This window comes from Sarcophilus harrisii, chromosome 2, assembly GCF_902635505.1.
Source record: "Sarcophilus harrisii chromosome 2, mSarHar1.11, whole genome shotgun sequence".
NCBI classification, from domain to species: Eukaryota; Metazoa; Chordata; class Mammalia; order Dasyuromorphia; family Dasyuridae; genus Sarcophilus; species Sarcophilus harrisii.
In genome coordinates, this window is record NC_045427.1 from 421,104,870 (window position 1) to 421,128,004 (window position 23,135).

The 23,135-nt window shown below is 45.6% G+C and overlaps 1 protein-coding gene across 4 annotated transcripts in view; it reads left to right on the forward strand.

Annotated features, from left to right (window-relative positions):
• Positions 1-14,934, forward strand: part of RALY (RALY heterogeneous nuclear ribonucleoprotein) — a 60,256-nt gene extending 45,322 nt beyond the window's left edge. The window contains exons 2-9 of one of the 4 annotated variants that reach the window (XM_031953875.1): positions 2,684-2,948; positions 3,921-3,993; positions 6,096-6,257; positions 7,125-7,282; positions 8,461-8,574; positions 9,073-9,212; positions 11,866-11,913; positions 13,483-14,934. In XM_031953875.1, the coding sequence (XP_031809735.1) occupies positions 2,693-2,948; positions 3,921-3,993; positions 6,096-6,257; positions 7,125-7,282; positions 8,461-8,574; positions 9,073-9,212; positions 11,866-11,910 (948 nt within the window). In that variant the 5' untranslated portion in view covers positions 2,684-2,692 and the 3' untranslated portion in view covers positions 11,911-11,913; positions 13,483-14,934. Of the gene's footprint in view, positions 1-2,683; positions 2,949-3,920; positions 3,994-6,095; positions 6,258-7,124; positions 7,283-8,460; positions 8,575-9,072; positions 9,213-11,865; positions 11,914-12,258; positions 12,647-13,482 lie in introns of those variants that run through there. The other 3 variants (XM_031953873.1, XM_031953876.1, XM_031953874.1) reach the window with 3 other exon arrangements.
• The last annotated feature ends 8,201 nt before the right edge of the window (positions 14,935-23,135 follow it).

The following is a 23,135-nucleotide window of genomic DNA, read 5'->3' on the forward strand; positions in this document are numbered from 1 at the left end:
GACCCTTATAAAACCTGTGCATCTCTGTGTCTCAGGTTCTTTTTTGGTAAAAGAAGGGGATAGAAAATAGATACCTCTAAGATCCCTTATATCTCTAAATCTATAATCCTATGAGCCTATTTTTGTCTGTGTCTCTAGCTCTTCATCTAATTCTGTTTTGACAGTTCTGTTTCATCTCTGACATATTAGAGGTTTAATATGTCTCTGATTCTATTTGTCTCTGTTTTTCAGATTGTGCTCCAAGTTTTATTTGGGTTCCATTCCCTGCTTTAACAAACCAGCTCCTTCTTGCTCATTCTTGCAGACAGGGTGAAGTGACTTGCCCAAAGTTACACAGCTAGTAACCTGAGGCTGGATTTGAATTGTAGAGGGCAGAATTTCACCCAGACTTCTGAGCTTCCCTTCAGATTGTACAAGGCCCCAAAATCTGAAGACCCCCATTAGTCTGAGACCCTGTAGCTTATCTAAAAGTTTTTTTCCCCCCCTGGCTCATCTGACTGCCAAGAACCAGTTGAAGGTTAAAGGTTGCAAACCTCCAGGGATCTGATAGTGTCCTATGAGCACCAGGGAGTTCTCCCAAAGTTCCATTCAGTGTAAGGAGATGTTGGCCTAGAACCAGAGCAGACCTAACTCATAGAGGTGTTCCTTGGCACACACATCCATCTCCCTTTTGGGAGAAGCAGAGGGCATTGTGGTGGTGGCAGTTCTGGGCTAAGGGTGGGCCCTCACCTTAGCCTCCAAGTGAAAGGCAGCATGGCACAATGGAAAAAAACAGCAGCCCTGGATTCCAATCCTAGCTCCACTTCTTAAGGTGTAATTTCAGGGAAGTCAGTCCACCTCCCTGTGAAATGGGGATCCAGCTGTCAGTATGTGTTTATTAAGTACTGCTGTGTATCAGCACAAGAATCAGGGAGAAGAATGAAGGCCTCAGGAGCTTTCTTTTGTTGCAAGAGGCATGTATGTGTGTAAACATATACAGAATATGTATGATAGCTTTTGGGGGCTGGGGGAGGGGCAGCAAGGTACCCTGGGGAGTCATTATCATCTTGGGGTTTCAAGAAAGATTTACTTTCCTCACAGAGGTGATTTCCAGGAAAGTTGTGATTAAAGAAATTAATTAGGTAGCAGACTCTATTGTGGCCTCCCTTTCTTTCTTTCTTTTTTTTTTTTTTTATTATTATTTTTATTTATTTAATAGCCTTTTATTTACAGGGTAAGTAACTTTACAGCATTAACACTTGCCAAACCTCTTGTTCCAATTTTTCACCTCTTACTGCCCACCCCGTCCCCCAGATGGCAGGATAACCAGTAGATGTTAAATATATAAAAATATAAATTAGATACACAATAAGTATACATGACCAAACCGTTATTTTGCTGTACAAAAAGAATCAGACTCTGAAATATTGTACAATTAGCTTGTGAAGGAAATCAAAAATGCAGGTGGGCATAAATATAGGGATTGGGAATTCAATGTAATGGTTTTTAGTCATCTCCCAGAGTTCTTTCTCTGGGCGTAGCTGATTCAGTTCATTACTGCTCCATTGGAAAGGATTTGGTTGATCTCATTGATGAGGACGGCCAGGTCCATCAGAACTGGTCATCATATAGTATTGTTGTTGAAATATATAATGATCTCCTGGTCCTGCTCATTTCACTTGGCATCAGTTTGTGTAAGTCTCTCCAGGCCTTTCTGAAATCATCCTGTTGGTCATTTCTTATAGAACAATAATATTCCATAACATTCATATACCACAATTTACCCACCTATTCTCCAATTGATGGGCATCCATTCAATTTCCAGTTTGTAGCCACTACAAAAAGGGCTGCCACAAACATTCGTACACAAACAGGTCCCTTTCCCTTCTTTATGATCTCTTTGGGGTATAAGCCCAGTAGTAACCCTGCTGGATCAAAGGGTATGCACAGTTTGATAACTTTTGGGGCATAATTCCAGATTGCTCTCCAGAATGGTTGGATTCGTTCACAACTCTACCAACAATGCATCAGTGTCCCAGTTTTCCTGCATTCCCTCCAACAATCATCATTATTTTTTCCTGTCATCTTAGCCAATCTGACAGGTGTGTAGTGGTATCTTAGAGTTGTCTTAATTTGCATTTCTCTGATTAATAATGACTTGGAGCATCTTTTCATATGACTAGAAATAGTTTCAATTTCTTCATCTGAGAATTGTCTGTTCATATCCTTTGACCATTTTTCAATTGGAGAATGGCTTGATTTTTTATAAATTAGAGTTAATTCTCTATATATTTTGGAAATGAGGCCTTTATCAGAACCTTTGACTGTAAAAATATTTTCCCAGTTTATTGCTTCCCTTCTAATCTTGTTTGCATTAGTTTTGTTTGTACAAAAACTTTCCAGTTTGGTATAATCGAAATTTTCTATTTTGTGATCAGTAATGATCTCTAGTTCTTCTTTGGTCATAAAGTCCTTCCCCTTCCACAGGTCTGAGAGGTAAACTATCCTGTGTTCCTCTAATTTATTAATAATTTCATTCTTTATGCCTAGGTCATGAACCCATTTTGACCTTATCTTGGTGTACGGTATTAAGTGTGGATCAATGCCTAGTTTCTGTGGCCTCCCTTTCTTACTCTGCCAGAGAAGTGTGTAAACTTAGACTAGCCTGTGGGTTGTGACCTCACTGAGTTTTCTGTCTTTCTAGGTCATCGCCATGTCTCTGAAAGTACACACGAGCAACATCACCAACAAGAATGACCCCAAGTCCCTCAACTCTCGGGTCTTCATTGGGAACTTAAACACAGCCATGGTGAAGAAGGCAGATGTAGAGACGATCTTCTCCAAGTATGGCCGTGTAGCCGGCTGCTCCGTGCACAAGGGCTACGCCTTCGTCCAGTATGCTAGCGAGCGCCATGCCCGGGCCGCCGTGCTGGGCGAGAACGGGCGGGTGCTGGCAGGGCAGACTCTGGGTAAGGACCAGACTCCTGCCCCCACAGTGTCAGGGTTCTGGCAGACCCTTACTCAACCGCAAAGCTGATCTTACCATAGGTGAAATAGGCAAAAACTACTTGTGGTAGTTGCAATTTTGAGGACTTCTGAGAGGCCTTTCCCTTCGATTCCCACAGTGCCCAAAGTCCTTTAAGAGACTCAACCTTTAATTGCCCAATTTAAAATGTGAAATATTCTTGAAAGGAACAGCTAGTGACTACTTCTATGCACCCTCAGGTGCAGGGGAGGGGGACCCTGAGAATCTGAGGGTGAGTATATCAGAGCAGACAGAGACACCTGCCAGCCTCACACCTGTGTCCAGGTGATGGGGCCCTCTCCCAGCCCTACCCTGATCCGCCTGTGAGATGCCCTTGCCCAGAATGTCTTTTTGGCATGGGAATGTGCGTACCTAGCCGCCCAGTCACCCAGAGTGAACATTAGTGCCAGTTACGGCACGGGAAGCCCGGAACCTGGTGGTGTGAGGGGTGCCTCCCCAGGGAGTGGGGAGGATAGGGGGAGGAACGCCCGGCAGAACCCTTTTTCTGCTAGGCTGGGGAGGGGGAGAGCAGGTACCTTGCCAAGCCCTGCAGTGCCACCTAGTGTTAGAAAAGGCACTCTGGCTATGTGCCTCTCCGTGGGGGACTTAAATCTGAGAGCCCCTGCTTGTGGAGATGAGTCGGGTGTGTGAGCACAGGGTCAGGAATGGGCCCAGCGTGTGTCTGTCTGTCTCTCGGTGAAGGAAACCACGGGCTGTGTTTTGGATGTCTGTGTGTAGGAGGGGGAGGCCTGGGAACCCGAGGCTTTGGGCAAGAGGAGTCTCATTGGGGCATCTCTGACCCTGAGCCCCGTTAGTGTGTGCGGGCGAGCTGTGCCTGTGAGTGCGGGCGCTCCTGCATGCCCGCGTGAGCGTGTGCTATCAGTCCGTCACCCTCCTTGACCTCTTCTTTGTGTAGACATCAACATGGCTGGAGAACCTAAACCCAATAGACCAAAAGGACTCAAGAGAGCAGCTTCTGCCTCCTATGGGTATGTCTGTTTGCCCTTTCTCCTGTAGAGGGCCAGGCCCTGAAGGCAGAGGGACTCTCTGCCTGCTGGTGCTGTGTCCCAAGTCAAGAAGTGGGGAACATGTCTGGGGCCGAAGGTCCAAGAGTTGGGGGGGCTTGGGTAGTTGGGGCTTGGGGGGGCTTGGGCCCCTGGTCCTGTCTGACCTCTTACAGGGGTCAGTGCCTTCTTCAATTCAATCCAACAAGCATCTGTCGGGAGGCAGTGTGGCCCGAAAGAAAAGAGATTTGGCCTTAAAGAACTGGGCCCTGGGCCTGTCTCTAACATAAATTAGCTCTGGTGACTCTAGGAAAATCCCTCATCTCATTGTTCCCCAGTAACTTTCTCAGGCTGCTTGTTGCACTGCAGTTGCTAGACTGTATCCTGGGGCTTTCCTTATGTATGCAGTGAAACTGCCCATTGAAGGGCCCTTCCTCTGCCCACAGCACTCACGAAGTACCCGCTTAGGGCACCTTGCTGCCCTTGTCCCCTCTCCTCCCTGAGACCCCTGGCTTGGATTCTGCCACACCCAGAAGAGTCTCGGGGAGGAGGAAGAGGGGGCTCTGCAGTGAGAAAGGGACTGATTCCAGCATGACCGGAAGCGAGAGGTAGTTCCCAGAGAGAAGAGAGTGACAGTCCTGGTCAGGGCCATGCAGGGAGTGGAAGTAGGCCACCCGCGGGGGGGCAGCTGTGAGCCTGCAGGCGGTTAGCTCTCAGAGGAGTCCCGGGCACCGCCAAGTGCTCGTTGCCCTGTCCTGGAAGGGCTGTTCGGCAGAGGCAGGAAGCCACCTGTATCGTACTCTTGAGGTTTGGCATAGGTGATTTCACAGTACGCTTGGACGTCAGGGATAAACAAATAGCGTTACCCCCATTTTACAGAAGAAGAAACAGTCTCACGGAGGTTAGATGGTCTGTCAAAGACCCCACGGTCGGCAGCACCAGCGTTACCCTCATTTCATGGATAAGGCTCAGACGAGGGGCTAGCAGAAATGGTACAAGTGAATGGAGGCCAGGTTCTTCGTTGCACCCGCCTCCACCACGGGTGGCATCCCAGCTAGGCTGGCATAAGATCCCCCTACCCCCCATGAGGCCCATCAGGACTGGGAGAAAGCTGTGGTTCATTGCAGGGTGTGAGCTGAGCTAATAAGAAAGAAGTGGCTGCTCTGGGTGGTGAAGGAGGATCCTGCCATTAGTAGGAAAACCCTGAAGAAGACGGAGCCTCAGTTTCCCCATGGCTTTTGTTGGGTGAAGGAAGGGACTTAAATCCCCAAATAAGCTTTGAAGACCCGGTGGAAAGAGGTTGGGGCGCGGCTGCCCCTTCTGACTCCTCTCTGCGGTTCCTAAGCCACAGCCCCTAGCTAGGAGACACGAACGGGACTCTTCTTCTTCCCTTGGATGCCATGAGCTTTTAGTGGAGGGGACGAGGCTCCGCGGGGCCAGCGTTTGGACTTGGGCCCTAGGACACCTGCTCCCCATATGACCTTGGGAATATTCATGGCTCCCCGAGGACTTGTTCCTTCCTTGCTTTCCTCCTCTGGGCTGGGAGTGACAGTCCTGTCCTTCCTGCCTCGGGTTGAGTTGATCTCAGGGGAGCTCACTCGGCTGCCATTGTCAGGCAGGAGGGAGCCCTCAAGTTCGGGGGCCTCCCCTGCGTCTCGCCAGGGCCATGACCTCAGCCGTGATTACCGCAGGGAAGCCTTGGGTGAGCGGAGCTGAGGAACAGTGGGCTGCTCTCGGCTAGGAGAACAGGGAAAGCGGGAGGGGAGCCTGCAACTGGCTCTAGGCCCCCAGCTGTGAACCCAGGCTCTGCACACAAGAGGCACCTGATGGATGTTTGTTGGATTAAATTGACAGTTGGGATGTTATGACTGGAAGGCACTTTGACCTGGGGCTGGGAGAGTGCCAGGGCTGCTCAGAAGCCCTCTGAAGACCTTTCCCATCCTCCTCTCTCCAGCCCCGCCCCCACACAAAGCCCAGCAGGCTCTGCCCCCAGACACTGGGGTTACTGACCAGAGATCTTCATGCTTGGCCTGAAGTTCTGTCCTCTCCCCTGTTTCTCTTTCCTCCCCTTCCTTCCCCTGCCCCAGCCCCAGCCCCAGCCTCAGCCTCAGCCTACTCTTGGCTGCCCGGGAGAAGGGGTTTCCGGCTCCCAGCTCAGGAGTGCAGTCAGGACCACTGTCCGAGGGAAGGCATGTGAACCCTGGGTTCTTAGTCCCCAGATCCACCACGGAGCCACTGTGTGGCCTGAGGCAAGTTGCTTGCCCTCTCTGTGCCTCAGTTTCTCTATCTGTAGACCGGAGGGAGTGGGGGAATGGAGGGTGGGCAGGTGGGTCAGGGTGGGTAAAGAGAACAGGTTGTAAGGCCCCTAACTTCCTCCCTTCTCCAGGTGGGTGTCCTCAGGTGACCCTTTTACCTTTCAAAATAATTTTTTCACTGGGTCCTTACCACAGCCCCTGTGAAATAGATGGAACAGGCCTCGCTCTCCCCATTTGTTGTATGGAAAAAACCAAAGCTTCAAGGCTTTGTCACACAGCCGGTTCAACAACACTCCCCTCTACTCCGCCAAATGTCCCTTTTTTTCTTCACCTGAGAGCCCTGCTCTGTCATAAAATCTGCCTTTCATTTTATTGGCCACTCTTCAGTCTGTTTTTGAGGGGCTGCAAATTGTCCAGAGGTTGGAGTTCTTGGGCCTGATTCAGGGGTTGGGAGGAATTGGGGGGAAGAGGCTGGAGAGGGAGGAGGTGTGGAAGAAACTATTGCTTGGGAATAATCAGAGAGAGAAAGAGAAAGGAGTTCAGCATGAGGTTTGGCCTTAGCCACCCTGCAGGCCATCCAGCCTCCTGTGGAGCTTCTGAGAAGCAGGAGCAGCCCTTGGTGGCCATAGTCCTTCCCCAGCTTCCCCAGGCTCTCTGTCCATCCCTCATGCCATTTCCATCACTATAGATACACACAGTTCCTCTCCTTCCATCTACCCTCTCTTGCTTATCCACATTCTGTCCACTCCCCACCCCTCCGGTCCTCCCTACATCCTCTATCTCTGGTTTGGCCATTGGATCCTGGGGCCATGCTGCCTGGGACACCCAGTCTGCAAGTCTGTGTCCTGTTTTGAAATTCAGGCTTTTCGAGCCCCGGGGCCGGCTCTCCCCAGTCCCCAGGGTGGTTCCTGTGAAGCGGCCACGGGTCACCATCCCTCTTGTTCGTCGCATCAAAGCAACTCTGCCCGTCAGACTTTTCGCCCGCTCCTCCTCCTCCAACAGTTCAACTAAGTTAAAGTGTGAGTGGTCTGGGCTTGGGATGGGAGGGGAGGGCAGCAGCTCTTAGAGCCTTAAAGTTCTCTCCAAGTCTTTTAAAACCTCGAAAACCTCTTTGCAGCCCTGGGATCTCTGAGTCCCCCCCCAGCCCTCAATGCCAGGCTGCTCCCTGGGCACCCTTTCCCCACCCAGCTCGAAGCTTTGCCCTGGAGTGCTCTGGGTTCCTTCATGACCCACCAGATCTAGGCACTTCCACCTGTGCCTGAGCTCGAGCACCTGTCCTGAAACAAGATCTGAAAGGGACAGAAGAGAGTGAGGGTTCTCCAGCCAAAACTCGGCCCCAGGGTGGCCAGCCCTGGGAGGCCTGGACGGGGAGGCAGGAAGCCTTCGATGGGTTTGAGTTCGTTGCTCCCACGGAGCTTTCTACCTTGAAAAACCACTTCCCTTAGAAAAGTCTCGGTTTCCCTTCTGCAGAATGGGCGTGTGCCTCCCTGCATTCCCTGCTTCACATGGTTATTGTGAGAAAGGTGCTTTTTAAGCTTAGAGGCATCATGGAAATGGGAGCTTATGATTGTGCTGATGCTGATTATAGGATTTAGAGATTGAGTTAAATATAAGCAATAACTTAAATGCTTTAATGACAGGGCATGTAGTCTTGTGTTCTTACTTACCCATAAAGATTTAGTTAGGTGAGCTAAATAGGAGAAGCCTGAGGGGGCTGAGGCAGGAATCCTTAATGCAGGCGGGTTCCACTCTTCCATATCCAAAAGCTCCAAAGGAGCTACTGGAATCCTTGTCTCAAACAGAGGAGACAGTGTAAGATCTGGCCTGGGGCCCAAGGGAAAGGCAAATCCTGGCCCTGGCAACCGGGGGTGGGGGGATTAGCCTTTGCCTGGTCTCATTCTAGGAGCTAGCCCCAGACGGAGCTCAATTTCCCCCCCAACTTATGACCCATAACCAGGGTGTGCCCGGATGGGAAGTTCATAGCTTAGTACCCTTTTCTCCTCTGCCAGATCTTACTCCCAGCAGCAGTGGGGTCCCAGGACTGTCCCCTCGCACAACTGAGAGACTTTGTGGTCCCCTGGGTTGGATTTCTTCCTCTAGGGGAGCCCCTGACCCCACTTGCCCTAAGAGCAGAAACTGCTGGTTACAGTTCTGATAGCCTCATCCTGGTACTTATTGATCCTCCCTGTACTTCCAGTGAAATGCACCGAGCTGCAGACCATCAAGACAGAGCTTACCCAGATCAAGTACAACATTGAGGCCCTGCTGGGGCGGCTGGACCAGATCTCGGAGGAGCAGAGTCCTAGCACAGGTCAGAGCCCGCTTCCTAGGGGCTCGTTCCCTCAGGCAGCCCAAGGGAAGAGGAGGGGAGGAGGGAGACCGGAGGAAGCTGGAGCCCGAGGATCAGGGGGCTAGCCAGGCACAATAGAACGAATGCCTGCCTGTGAAGTCGGAGCACCTGGTTCAGGTTCCACCTCTGCCATTTACTCTCCTGGTGACCATGGACAAGCCAATTCCCTTTCAGTTCATAAGTCTGTGATCTAATGTTTACAGACACACAAGGTGAGGGGCTTTAAGCCTCAAGGCAGCTCCTAGACCAGGTTAGTTCTGAAACTGCAGGGCTGGCTTCAGTTCAGGCTGGCCATATTTTTTTAAGTGCCTGTTGTGTGTGGGGCAGGAAGGGGACCTTTTAAGGGGTCTGAGCAGGTGCCTGAGGGCTCCTTTGGGGGCCAGGCTCCTGCTCACAATGCCCAGAGGGTGCCACCCTGCCCTGAGCCTTTTCTCCTCCCCTCTCCCTCCACTCCCCAAGATGGCAAGAAGAAGAGTGACAGCAAGAAAAGTGAGGCCCCTCAGGAAGACACGGCTTCTGAGGCAGAGACACCCTTGGAAGAGTTGTTGCCTGGGGATGAAGGTGATGAGGTGCTGGCCCAGGACGACTTCGAAGACCTGGTGAGGGTTGGGGGGACAAAGACTGGGCTCCCAAGTGTCTAACCTCCAGTCCCAGGGGTTGTCCCTGGGACACAGGGACACAGGCTCCCTTATCAAGACACCTCTGGATGGGTGGCTTGGGTGTTTTGTTGGATCTAACATGGGCAAGAAGGGGTTCGCTTCAGAGACTTCTCCCTGTTCCTCCATTGGTTCCTGCTTCCTTCTGCATGCCCCTGCCCCTATCTCCCAGCTCCTGGACCTGGCCTGTGCCTTTGGCCCTTGCCTCTTTTCCGGCTCAAAAACCAAAAAAAACCCAGTCCCAGCTTTTTGCATAGCTGTGTTTTATCTAGCATATCTAGGAATGTAGATAATTATATGCAAAATTAAAAAGTGAATTTTTCTTTGTGGGAGGGGAATATACTGGCAGCTTCGGGGCTCGAGAGCCATAGAGTCCACCAGTCAGGCAGGGATACATACAGATCACCCAAAAGACACTGTCCAACCGCATGTACCCAAAGATACAAATGGGCATGGAACCCGCCTGCATGGAAACTGTTTGATGTTTTGGAGGAGCTCAGGTGCCCTTATGGTGTCCTCTCCTTTCCTTTTTCTTCTTGTCTGTGCTTTATTAAAAGTTTAACATTGTACTTCAGTACAACCAATGAAACTTGCTTAGTATAGATTTATGTTTAAATTAATTCCAGGGCCTAGTTTCCAATAGCATTTCCTTTTAGAAATCATGGAACATTTGAACAGGATAGACTTAATTCAAAAAAGCTGAGCTATAAGAACTCAAAAAAAACAACAACTTATAAATAGCTTTAATAATAATTCTGGCCATGCTGAAAATAACAGTTCCTACTAAGAGAAATACTTTCAAGATGGTATGTCATGTGACCTTGAGCACTTTCCCCATTCTCTCCATGTCCCTCACCTCCCCTTCAAACTTAAAACTCTGAACAATCAGGATTGGAAGTTTTAGAGACTGCTCAAACTTTGGTTTGAGCCTTTATTTCCAGAGAAAGAAACTGAGCTTCATAGAGGAAAGGAATTTACTTTCCCAGTGTCACATAAGGCAGCTCCAGAATTCTCCCCATAGTTTTCCCCTGTTTCTCCTCAAAGTTTGAAGCTGCCCCCCAGGTGTCCAGTACAATGTACATTGGTAGCATGAGCTGCCTTTGTGAGTGTAGCAGAAACTGGATGAACATTTCCCCCTCCTGCCCAATCAGTGATATAAAGAAGATGACTGGATTAGATGAGATCTTCAAGACTACTTCTAGTTCTGAGATTTTTATGAAATGTTTATTGAGAACTTACTATGTCCAAGGCACTCTGCTAGCCATGAGGGCATTGCATCTTATGTCCAGCTGATTTTTCCTGTTTTCATTTAAACCCCTCTCCCCTTGCCTGACTATCCATAGCTAACGTGGATAGCAGAACACCATTGCCCTTGGGCAGTTCCTTTGCTAGAAGGCTATATAATAGTATGCACCCCACATAACCTCCCAAAGCTAGAAGGGCTTCAGAAGTCTCTGTGCTCTCTAGCCTCTCCTTGAATACTTGTAGTGATAAAAGGCTTAGTATCTTTCCTTTCCCTTTTTTTCTTCCTTTCTGTTTATTAAAAGCTTAACATTAATACAACTAACTAGACTTGGTTTAATGACTATTGACATTTAAATTAATTTCAGCACCTAAAATACCATCATTTTTCAGTCACTGCCTCATCAAGATTCTTTGTCCATTTGTTCTCATCTACTTTTTCTCTTTTATGGCTATAAAGTTCCTATGTGCACTCTTCTTCTGGTACTGTTGATTTTTCTAATTTTGTATTATTGTGTAAAGATCTTTCCAGAGTTCCTTGGATTCTTACCATGTGTGTCAACTGCATTATGGTATTCCATTATATCAATGGGACACTTCTTATTTAATTTTTCTCTCATTCTTAGCCACTTCCAGTTTTTTTTACAATTTCATATAATATGACTATAAAAATCTTTAAACAGATATAGCCTTTTTATTTTTGGTAAGACTCATAGGATATACTCCCAGTAGTGGGATTAATTTTACAGCTTCTGTATTACTACACAGCACTCAAAAGATTCTGCATTGTCTGCATTTCTACCAGCAGTGAATAAGGGGAGGAGTGAATAACCCTCCCAGCATTAGTTTTCTTCGCTTTTAGTTAATTTTTCTAGTTTGAAGCATGCGAAGTCTGATAAAACAACAGAAGACTTGTTTTAATTTGTGTCTTTTTGATTTTTGATAATATTGAGAAGGTAGTCCCTCCCTTTGTGGGAAAGCTCTTAGTGTTTTATATATTGAGCCAAAATCCACATCCCTTTTACCTCTCTTCCCTCCCACCATCCCCAGCAGTACACCATAATCCTGTTTTTGCCTTTTGAAGTACAAATTAACCCTTCTTTGTGATAACTCTTCAGATTGTTGGAAGACAGAGATCTCTACTAAGGTCTTCACTTTTCAGACTAAAAGACCTAGGATATCTCAGTGAATCATATGGCCTGGTCTCCACTGTTTATCCTGATTACTTTCTTCTGGAAATTCCATCTTATTAGTGCCTCTCACAAAAATATGAACACAGAATTGAACACAGCCCTTCATATGTGTTAACCTTTTGTCTCCTTCCCTCCATTGTCCTCTCTCCTCTTTTTCTCAGGACAACAGCCGATACACAGAGCTGGATGAATTGACTCTACAGTAAATGGTATGAGGCTTTGGAGGGACTGAGGATTGGGAGGAGGGATGGGTCAACTGGGCTTAGGGTTCGTAGTTTTTTCCCCGTCAAAGGACCTCTAGTTTGAGATCAGTTTTCCTAACACTGACCAGGGCAAACTAATGAGAGCTCTTCCCTCTCCATTCAGCTTCTCCCCAGTCACGGGCTTCCTAAAATGACTATTAAGGTGGGTTGGGGCCTGGCCTCCCCCCTACTCCCTAATCTGACCTTGTTCTACAGGCCTGAAATGATGTCTAGGACCTCTTAAGCCCAAGAATACTCCTTTTCTTTCCCCAAGACATTAACCCTCCCCATCCACTACCTATCCTTCCCTAGGCAACCCAGGATTCTCCCCAAGGATGAAATGTCCTCAGCATCTTGCATCCAACTAAAGAAGCTCTAAATTGCACCAGGAGAAGCCCATTAAGTCTCATCTTAAAGCTAATGGAGAGTCCCGCCCCCCCACCCCCCCTCTATCTCTGGCCTACTGGACAGGAAGGGATCATAGATTCAGAGCATTTCTCATATGAGGAAACTGAACCTCAGAGAGGATAAGTTATACAAGTCTCCAGCAGAATTTGACCCTAGCTCTTCCCGTGTCTAAGTTCAGCTCCGTCCACTGCCTCATGCCTTATTGTCAATGTTCCCTCCCCAGTACTCAGCTGTGCCACTAGGCCACCATTATTATTATTAATAAATAATCGCTGTCATTTATAAAATGCTTGATATAGATTCTCTCATTTGATCTGACGATACCCCTGTATGATGCTATTATTATCTTCTTTTTTTTTTCTGATGAAGAAATTGAGACCAAGCCTAACAAGTTAAATGACTTGCTTGGAGGTCCAAAAAGCCAGTTAAGTGTCTGAGGCTGGATTTGAACTTGGTTCTTCCTGACTCTGCTTGGGGGACACTTAGGTCCTATCTCAGCTGATTCTGGCATCTCGCTTTCCCTTCATTGTAGCAAAACTATGGAGAGAAAGAGAAAATAAACTCCAGCCACCATTTGATTAGGAATAATAGCTGACATGTGCTGTACAGTTTTTAAGTGTTTCAGAGCTCCTTACCCCTGGTCTCACTTGATCCTCTTTAGGTATTTTGTCATCACCCCCAAGTTACAGATTAAATCCAGACATTAAGTGGCTGTCCTGATTGTGTAACTAGTGAGTATCAGAGAGAGGATTTGATTCCAGCTTTCTACTTTCAAATCCCACAGCGCTGATTCCTAACATTGGAGGCTTTACTAGCTGTTTGTGAGATAGGTAGTCTATGAACGATTATCCCCACTTTGCAAAGACGGTGACTGAGGCTCCGAGTGGGAAAGTGACATGCACCAGAGCTCGGACCCAGCTTTCTGGGAGTTCCCAGGCCCAGGCTTTTCCCTTTACTGCATGGCTCCTCAGTGAGATGCAACCTCCTGGTGCTCCCGGTTTCAATCACGTTTTTCTCTCTACAATCAGTGACAAACCCTGGGCAGGATCTGACTCATTCGTATCCTCCAAACACACTGCTCTGTTGTGTTTCAAACCAGTGTTTCTTCCTTATCTCCCATTCTCACAGCGGGATAGGAGGGACTGCAGGCTGACCCGAGGAGGACGGTATGAGGGCAAACCCTGACTCTGGCCCCCCTGAGCCAGGCACCACCCATCACTCCCCAACCCCCCAGGTGCCATCATCCCCAGCTGGGCAGCGGAGGAGAACTGTGGGTCCGACGGCTTCTACCCACCTGTCACCCATCAGTGCCAAATCCAGCCAGCCCCTTCTCCAGATGGACCTGGTACCCTCAGCAACTCACCTGGGCACCTTCCTGCTGCAGCAGATAGCAGGAAATCTCTCCCTATCCTCCCACCCCCTGAACTCCCCAACTAACTGCCTGCCTTCCTGCCTGGGACTGGCCCGGGAAGAGCACAGAAGTTGTATTGTATCCTGGACCAGGACACTGCAGGGCTTTGGGATTTTCTAGGGGTTTGGGGAGGGCAATCCATAAGGAGGGGACTTCACGATGACCCTGATAATAAAGAGTTTGGATCCTGGATGCTCAGGCAGATTGGACGATGCATTTGTCTTCAGAGCTATCTTTCCTACCATTGGCATTAAAGCAGAGGGCTGCTTACCAATCAAATTATTCAAAGCTAGGAGAGAGTCGTTAACGTGCTGGACAATAGAATTTAGTTCCCTGAAAGAGCTCAGCAGGCTGGAATTGTGGACCTGCATAATAAAATGAAATTGAATAGGGATAAATTTAAAGTCCTGATATTGGTTTCAAAAGACTAGTTGCCTGAGGTCTCTAAGGTCCCTTTCCAGATCTATTCCTATGATCCCAAGTACAGGACTGGGGGAAGATGTGATTAATGTGGAAAAACCCAGGTGTCAGACGGGATCACTAGGCTATAAGGGTGACAGGGCAGCCCAAAGTGTTATCGTGACTTTAGGCCCCAGATGTGTATGATAGCAATGCAACATCTAGAGAGAGGTCATGTCCATGTTGTTCCTGTCCTGGTTAGGTCCCACCCTGCTCATTGTGCCCAGGACTAGGACCACATTTTAAAAGAACACTGACAGTGGATCATGTCCAAATCATAAGGACGGAGAGAGGGCCGCAAACTGCCCCATGCAGGGCCTCTGAAAGAACTGGGGAGGTTCAGGCTGAAAACTTCGAGGAACATGGCAGGTGTCTTCAGGTACCAGAGGGAGCTGGGTTTGTTCTACTTGGCCCTAGAGGGCCAAACTAGGACCGACAGTGAGGAGGGGTAGGGGCAGCATCCTAGGAAGCGGTCTGTGGCTCCATTGGAGAAACAGCCGATGGAATGGTTAGTGGCACAGTAGTGGAATGGGCTGCCTTGGTAGGGAGTGAGTTCTCTGTCACGAGGTCTGCGAGCATCAGCCGGACTTGTTAGGGATGTGTGCTGTAAGAGCTTATTGATGCATCGGGCAGGGGATTTGACTTTATTCTTCCAACTTTGGGACTCTATGATTCCTCTTTATTAAAACGCTTATCTTTTGTTAACCCTCTGCTTGACTCCTTTCCTCCATCCCTGGTCAGCTGTTCCCTCTGCCGGGTCATTTTACCCTTGTTCTCCAGTGAGGCTTGAGGACACACACCCTGAGTGAGGCCCTGGCCATGGTAATTGCCTGCGCTCGGCTCCCGCTGTGGGCCAGCAGCATATCTGGGAGTAGTGTGGGGCTGAGGGCTGGTTCACCGTGGCCAACATACTTATTTTCACTTGCATGCGTCGATGCCATCAGCTTTACAGAAGCCAGCAGAGGGGGCGGGGTAGAGAATAGAGTGTGGTAAGGGGGAAAGAGCTTTGGACTTGGAGGTCACTCCCTGGAGCCAGAGGTGGTCAGTGCTTAGAAGACCTTAGAAATTTTCACTTTACCAATAAGGAAATTAGCCCAGAGAGAAGCACGCAATCTGGGACCGGGTTGATCCTTCCCTTTTCTGGGCTGGAGTTTTCCCAGCTGAATGAGAAGGGGGATGGACTAGTTGATCTTGAAGTTCCTTCCAGAACTAGGATTCTGTGAAAAATACTGAGCTGAAATAACAGGGTATCTCCACCAATGCTCCTTGTGAAATCCATAGGGTCAGGGGAGGGTTGACATCTGAGGAAGTTCCTGGACCACAGGCTCACCCTATCTAGGAGCTAGTCCGCCCTGGACCAAACACCACTCATTTGTCAAACTCTGCGGGTGGTCCTTGACTTGTCTCCAGATACTCAGGTAGGTTCACGGGCTGGAGTCACTGGCTCACCAGGACGCTGTTATCTCTCTCCCCCTTCCCCCAAAGTCCAATCAATAACAAGGTGATTCCAATTCAGAACCTGGCACTAGGTTGTAGTGGAGAGTTCTGGGTCTGGCACCAGATCATCAGGTTGTGAATTCTTCTTGTCCCCTTGTGACCTCAGGCAAGTGACTTTGCCATTTTGGGCCTCAGTTGCCTTAGCTTCAAAACTGAAGCGGCTGGACCAGATGACCCTGGAACTTGAGTGCCTTCCAGCTCTAGATTTATGATGTGTTCTCTAGGTGCCTGGGGGGAGCAGAGTGGAGTTGGGAATGATTCGTTGTCTCTTAAAAACATTTTGTTAAAAATTATAGCTTTTTTACTTTGAAAATATATATGTGAATAATTTTTGACATTCACCCCCAATGAATCCTGTGTTCTAATTTTTTCCCTCCTTTGCCCCTCTCCCCCAATCAGCAAGTAATCCAGTATGTTAAACATGTGCAATTCTTCTATATATTCCCACAAATATGCTGCACAAGAAAAATCTCTTTTAAAAACTTGAACCAGAAAACTGGGAAGGGGTTCCCAACCAGAGACCAAGGAATACCAGTGGAAAATGTCATTTTTATGTGACATGTGTGTTTCCCAGGAAGAAGAATTTATCTTTAAAGAATGATTGAAAGCCCTGTTCTGGAAAGAGTTTAAAGGTAATTGTATTAGGTGATTTGTTGTCCTTTCCAAATTCACATTTCTCAATTCTGCCCACCCCACAACTAAAACAAAACATTAATAAAATACTCTTAGTGTTAGTCTTAGTGGAGTGAATGCATAAAAGGAAAAAAGAGAATGTCTGGAGAATGGGAGACCTGGATCCTAGTGCTGCCTCTCCTGACTGACTATGTTCCTCTAAGAAAGTCTTTTCTTCCTCCCTTGTAAAATGGAAGTAATACCTGAATTATCAACTTTATGGATTATGATAAGGCAACTAATGCAAACCTTCAAATTGATATGGAAACTTAATAGGGAAGGAGGGAATAAGCATTTCTAGCATGCCTACTATGTACCAGGCACTATGCTTTCACAAATATTTTCTCATTTGGTCCCCATAACAACCTGAGAGTTAGGCTCCAATAATCCCATTTTATAGTTGAGGAAACTGAGGCAGAAGTCATGGCTTGCCAGGGTTGCACTGTCTCTAAGGCTGTATTTAATCTCAGCCCCTTTTGACTCAAGACTCATTGTTCCGTCCACTGCCTCAAATAATATGGTTATTATTAATTTTCCATTGGTCACACTATTCATCTAACTCCTTTGGGATTAATTAAAAGAAAAAAGAAAAAGCTTTTTGTTTCCCTATAGTACCTAGTGTAAAGTCTGCACGCAGTAGGTTAACATTTGCAGGAAGAGGGCTAGCTTTGGGAGAAATTTCACTGCCATCTTCCACCAGTTGTATCAAGCCTGTTAGACTTCAAATCTGAAGCATGTGATTTTCTGGGTATTGGCTGTAAGAGTAATCTGGAAGCAGAACCCCATAGAATATGGCAGTTTTGCTAGGTGGAGAAAGGTGCGCTGTGAAGCACATAAACCGTAACTCGGGAACAACCATTTGAATTCAGTATATACTGAGCACATGGAAGACCTGGAGAAACTTCTAACTCAGTGTAAACATGCCAATCTACTTTATTTTAAATGCTTCTGTATTGAAAATAGAATTCTTAACAGTAATTCTAGAAATGAGACACAATTATTCCTGAAAAGAAGATGGCAATGGATTAACAATTGATGGATGTTCTAAGCACAAAGAGATCTCCCTTCATAAATCCCACAGAGGAGTCAAAGGTAAGACAGGGTAAAGAAAAGAGCTTCTCGGTCCATTGCCTGCTAGGAAAGTAGCCCTCTATTCCTGTCCATACAGATATTAAAGACATTAATGCCTCCTACAACTAGCTCCATCCTCCCCAAGAGAGGGCACCCCTCCCGTGTGCCCAGGAAGGAAGTGAATAAAAGACTGGAAGTCCCCCGCGGCAACAAGCCAAGCCACATCACATGCTGTTAGGGCCCTTACCGTTTACCTATGGTCTAAGTTCTTAGCTCGAAGGCCCTGAAATGGTCCGGGCCACTTCCAAGGAAAGAGGTTTGAATCCAGGAGGTCCTCCCTGTTCACAACAGAATTTAGGTGTGGGAACCACACCATCGGCGGCCAGGGTGGGCTTGAGGAATGGAACCATCTGAAACTGTGAAGACCGTGTATTTTAAAATCAGCCGGAGTCAGGAATTCAGGTTAGGGGAAAATTGTGAGTCTTTATTCTCAGTGAAGATCAGAGGTGGAAGAGAATGGGCAATAGCAATGTGTATAGCTGAGTCAAGAAGCTAGCTAGACCAGCAGCCACATGACCAACAGCTAGGAGTATAGAACCCAGGCCCAATCTCTCCCAGCTTTTCTTCCTGTCTCTCTGCCTCCACCCACCAAAATCGTCATTTCCTATACAACACATCAGGACTTGCACAGAGAGTGGGTGGGTGCCATTCTTTATCCAAGCATGTATATTAATAGAGTATAGTCCAATTACTATCTAGCCTCACGTGCTTGGGACCTCAGTGCATCAACTATTATATTACATTGTAAGCCTCAGCCCATTACATGAAACAACTAGAAGATAGTGGTTCTTAGCTATGACCAAGGCCATGTGGTACCTTGGGAAGAGCACTGCCCTAGAATCTAGATGTTCAGTTGTTTCAGTCGCTCTAACTCTCTGTGACCCCATTTGTAATTTTCTCCGCAGAGATACTGGAACGGTGGTTTGCTATATCCTTCTCCAGCTCATTTTACAGATAAGGGAACTGAGGCAAGCAGGGATAAGTGACTTGTCCAGGGTCACACAGAAAGATGAATCATCCTGGCTTTAGGCCTAGCACTCTATCTCCTGCACTACCTCACTGTCTAGGATCTAGGTGACCTGAATTCAAATTTTGTCTGCTCCTATGAATCTTGGTTTTCTCAGAAAAGTTGGATTGTTTGGCCTCCAAGGGCCCTTCAGCTATGAATGTTATTCTATGATCCTGTAATGCCAAGAATGGCTAGGCTGAGGAAATCATAAAATAATGTTAATGGAATAAAAATAATTTCATTTTTATTGTCAATGTATTTAATCCTGGGGGGGAGGGGGACAAAAAAAAAAAAAAAAGATAGTCTGGCTTCAGATATTAATTGTATGACTCCCCAGCAAGTCCCTTTACTGTGTTTGCTGTTTTCTCACCTGTAAAATGAGCTGGAGAAGGAAATGGTAAAACATACCATTGTCTTTGTTAAGAAAACCCCAAACAGGGTCATAAAGACTTGGAACAACTAAAATGACTCCACAATAATAGGAAATATATGGATGTGTATATAGACATACGTTTGGAGAGTTTGGCTGTATAAAGAGGTAGCATGAAAGATGGCAGGGATTGTCATCTCTTTGAATGCAAGGCATAGTTCTTAACTGCTGTCTTCCACTGGGCCTAATGGCTTTTAGCATAAGATTTAGAACTGCATTTTGGAGATTATCTGGTCCCAGCTTTTTTTTTTACCTCTGGTTCACAACTTTTTATGGAGTCTCATAAACTGAATGTGAGGATCACAAAATTTATCAGCAAATGTTTGATTAGTATACCTATTTTATATCCAGGGTCATGTATAAATTTCTTGGGCAAAAAAGGTTACAAGTGGAAAAAATTACACAAAGTGGAAAAAGCTCTGGTCCAGTCCAGCCTTTTTATTGTCCAGATGAGGAAACATGTTTGGAAAGTGGGTGATTTACCCAAGGTAATAGGAAAATAAATGAATGGAAAGGCTTTTATTTGCCAAACACTGTGAAGGCCTTACCCTCAGGGAGCTTATATTTTAATAGGAAGAGATAGTAGCCAGGGATGGGCCTGGATCACAGGGATGAGTGCAGCCATAATAGGGACATGAATGACACTCCCTTTCCAGCAGCAAAGGTAATATTGATTTGATTGTGGTTCCAAAGCTAGGAGAGTGGGGCCAAGGATGGGGTAAAATGAGGCTAACTGAGACATCAAAATTATCACTATCACATTCCTGACCAAAAGTTGTCCAGCTTCTGCTCAAAGACCTCCAAAGTGGTGGGGGTGGGGGGTGGGGACTCATCAGTGATCCAGCTGATTGCAACGTTTCCCCTGATATTAGAGCTTTCTACCCTTTGTAGCCCAGCAAACCAATTAGAACCTCTCCTCTACAGGGCAGCCTTTCCAATACTTGAAAGCAACTATCATGCCCACTCCCCTACTCCCTAATCATGGTGCAATGTCAAGGTGGATGGCCAGCTAGCCAGGGTAGAATATAAAACATGTCTATCATCGGCTAGAGTGGGATGCAGGACACTCAATCAGGACAATGCAGGGGAGGGAGAGGGCAATGTGGTATCAAAGCATGAGAGCCAGAGCTGAGAAAAAGTCCAAGAGAGGGAAGTAGATGGTCCTTACTATAGTCTAGTAAATAGTAAATATATAACAAACAGATATGTTTGAAGCCTCTCTATGGTATGGGATAGATGAAAGGAGAATGTTGGAAAATAACCCTTACTTCTATACTTTATAAAGTAGACCTGAATCACAATTTCTGCATTAAAAGAAAAAGCATAAGAATCTTTTTTTTTTAACCATGATCTCAAAAAAAGAGTGCAATGAAGTTCCATTAATATTGTTGATTGTTTGATTAGAGTAACCAGAAAAGAAGATGGGCTGGTTCTATGGAAAGTATAGATAGAATAGGTGATCAGCTGAGTTCTACCAACTATTTAAAATAAAACCAGCAGCTAATGTTGACTGAACCCACTGTGGATGATTTACAGAAAGATATGGAGCACTTCTAGCACCCATCCCAGTGACGATAAGGATCCTCTGGACTACTGGTCCTGCGAATGTGAGAAGAGAGGCTCTCAGCTGGGTAGAAAAGGCCCAAATCCCAGTTAGTTCTTTTAACGCTCTCCTTCTTACTATAAAACTGACTCAGGAAGAGAGAGAGAGAATTAAGAGTTCAGAAAAGCAGTTATGAGCGGGGGTGTAAGTCTCAGGGTCATTATCTAGGAGTCAAGGCAAGCTTTGAAGTATTTGGTTTCAACATGTAATGAATGCCCTTTGCTGGCATTCCAAATCAGGCAATATCTTAGTTAAGCCAGCTTAGAGTTAGAGTACATAGCAAATTCTAGTAAAAACAGCAAACGGACTAAGAGCTAGGGTTCAACTGCCTCTACCACTATAAAATGCAGTTAATAATGCTCCTACCTAGTCTGCTTTAGGGGAAGCTAGGAAGTACGTAAAGCATCACGTCTGGAGTCAGGAAGACTCATCTTCCTAAATTCAAATCTAATGGACACTAGCTATGTGACTCTGGGCGAGTCACTTAGTCCCATTTGCCTCAGTTTCCTTATCTATAAAATGAGTTGAGAGAAGGGCAAAACACTATTTGCCACCAAAAACCCAAAATGGGAGTCAAACAAAATGACTAAAAGTAACCGAACAACCATCACCTATCTGCTTTACTAGGACATCAGTAGGATAACATGACAAAAAATATAAGCTTTATAACCCAGATCATTTATAATCCAAAGAAAAAACAAAAGATCCAAAAGGATTTCATATGCAAAAATATAAAATAAAATTAAAATAACAGCTCTTTTCATTGTAGCCAAATTAAGAGGTTGTCTTCCTATTAGAGAATAGCTAACCAAATGGTGCATATGAATGTAGCAGGTTACTGTCCCATAAAAAAATGATAAAAAGGACAAATTTCTGAGTAAACTGGGAAGAGTCCTCTGTACTATTGCAAGATGAACAGAAGTAGGATGTATATGGTGACAGCATTATAGGGCAAAATAACTGATAGATAAAATACTTTTTAAAGTATTTAAAGGAATTAAAAAAAAAAAAGCACTAGCCAGAAATTGTCTACAGATACAAAAATTAAACAAGTGACATGTGTATATACACATCTGCATGTACATATACATGTCCCAAAAATCATAATAGGATGTCCCAAAAATCTTAGTTTTAAATAATAGTTTTACACTACACTGAGACTTTTGGGACTCCTTGTCTTTGTGTATAGTATGTATGTATACACACATATATGTAGGTATGTGTAAATGTTGATACATAGCTACGTGTGTGTATGTATATTAACTCCCCTCCTCCCCCATTTATGATTCTGTAAGGAAGAATCTTTCAGTGTTAAAATTCCTTCCACTAGTGCAGTTTGGCAATTAATTTAATTTATCATCTTAGGAAATTCAGAAGAGGGATATAAATGACAATTAGTTATTGCCTTGTTAATATACATTAAAATACTCCATATGATAAAAGTCATGGTCTCATATAGTTTTTGTTCTTTGCATATTGAAATGTTGATGTTTGTTGATTATTAAGTTCACATTTTTAAAAAAATTTAAAACATTTGTAAACTATTTTGCAAAAACTTGAATAAAACCCCCTCTTAAAAGTTTTAGAGTTTCCTAGGAAAATAAACAGTTAACTGATTTACCCATGATAATCATATACCTCTGGGTATTAGAGGTAGAGCCTGACTTAAAGACCATCCTGCCTCTTAGTAGTGATGATGATAATAATTTCTAGAAGGGATTAGATCCATGATTTCATTAGTATAGGGAACAAGCTGGTACCTGTTCTGAAATTCATAGTCTTTGAGTTATCTAAGGCCATTAAGACAGGATCATACTGTCAATAGATATCAGAATTCTTGACAACCAATTTGAACCCAAATCTCTGGATTTAAGATTAATTTTTGATACTCTAGCCATGCTAGTTGACTGACACTGTCTTTTAAAAAATAATAGTTAATTAACACATATTAAGCACCAACAACATTCTGAGTATATAAAGAAAGATCAACAGTCCTTGCAGTCACAGAAACTCACTATATACAAACAGGATGTATGTAGGACAAATTAGGGTTAGTTTCCAGAGAAAGTTACTAAGATTTAGGAAGATTGGGAAAGGTTTCTTGTTGAAGATAGGATTAATAATAATAATAATAAGTTTGCAAAGTGACAGTGCCATATGATCAGATATGGTTATCTACTACAATATGCTAGTAGATATAGAATGCTATTATTCACCATTACTAATGAAATATAATTTAAAGTTTGTCATGGAAGCTGGTAAAACAGGTATTAGAAGGCTAGTTTAGGGAGAGTTTTGATCTGTACATACCTAAGAAAGAAAAGGAGGCTCATAGCAAAATGATAAATATTGGTCAACATTCCCAGGTGTGGTGGCTAATTGGCTCTGGGAGGCGCTAGGGAGCCCGATCCTCTAACATGCCCCATAGACACACACATCAGTCCAGGTAAGCCATAGCCTCAGAACTGTAACAAGCAGGGGTTTGCTGAGGACCCTGTCTGTTCAAGAGGCCTCTAGCAGGCTTAGGTTGCCCTCTGGTGGCCAACAGGTGTTTGCTTTTCACAGAGAT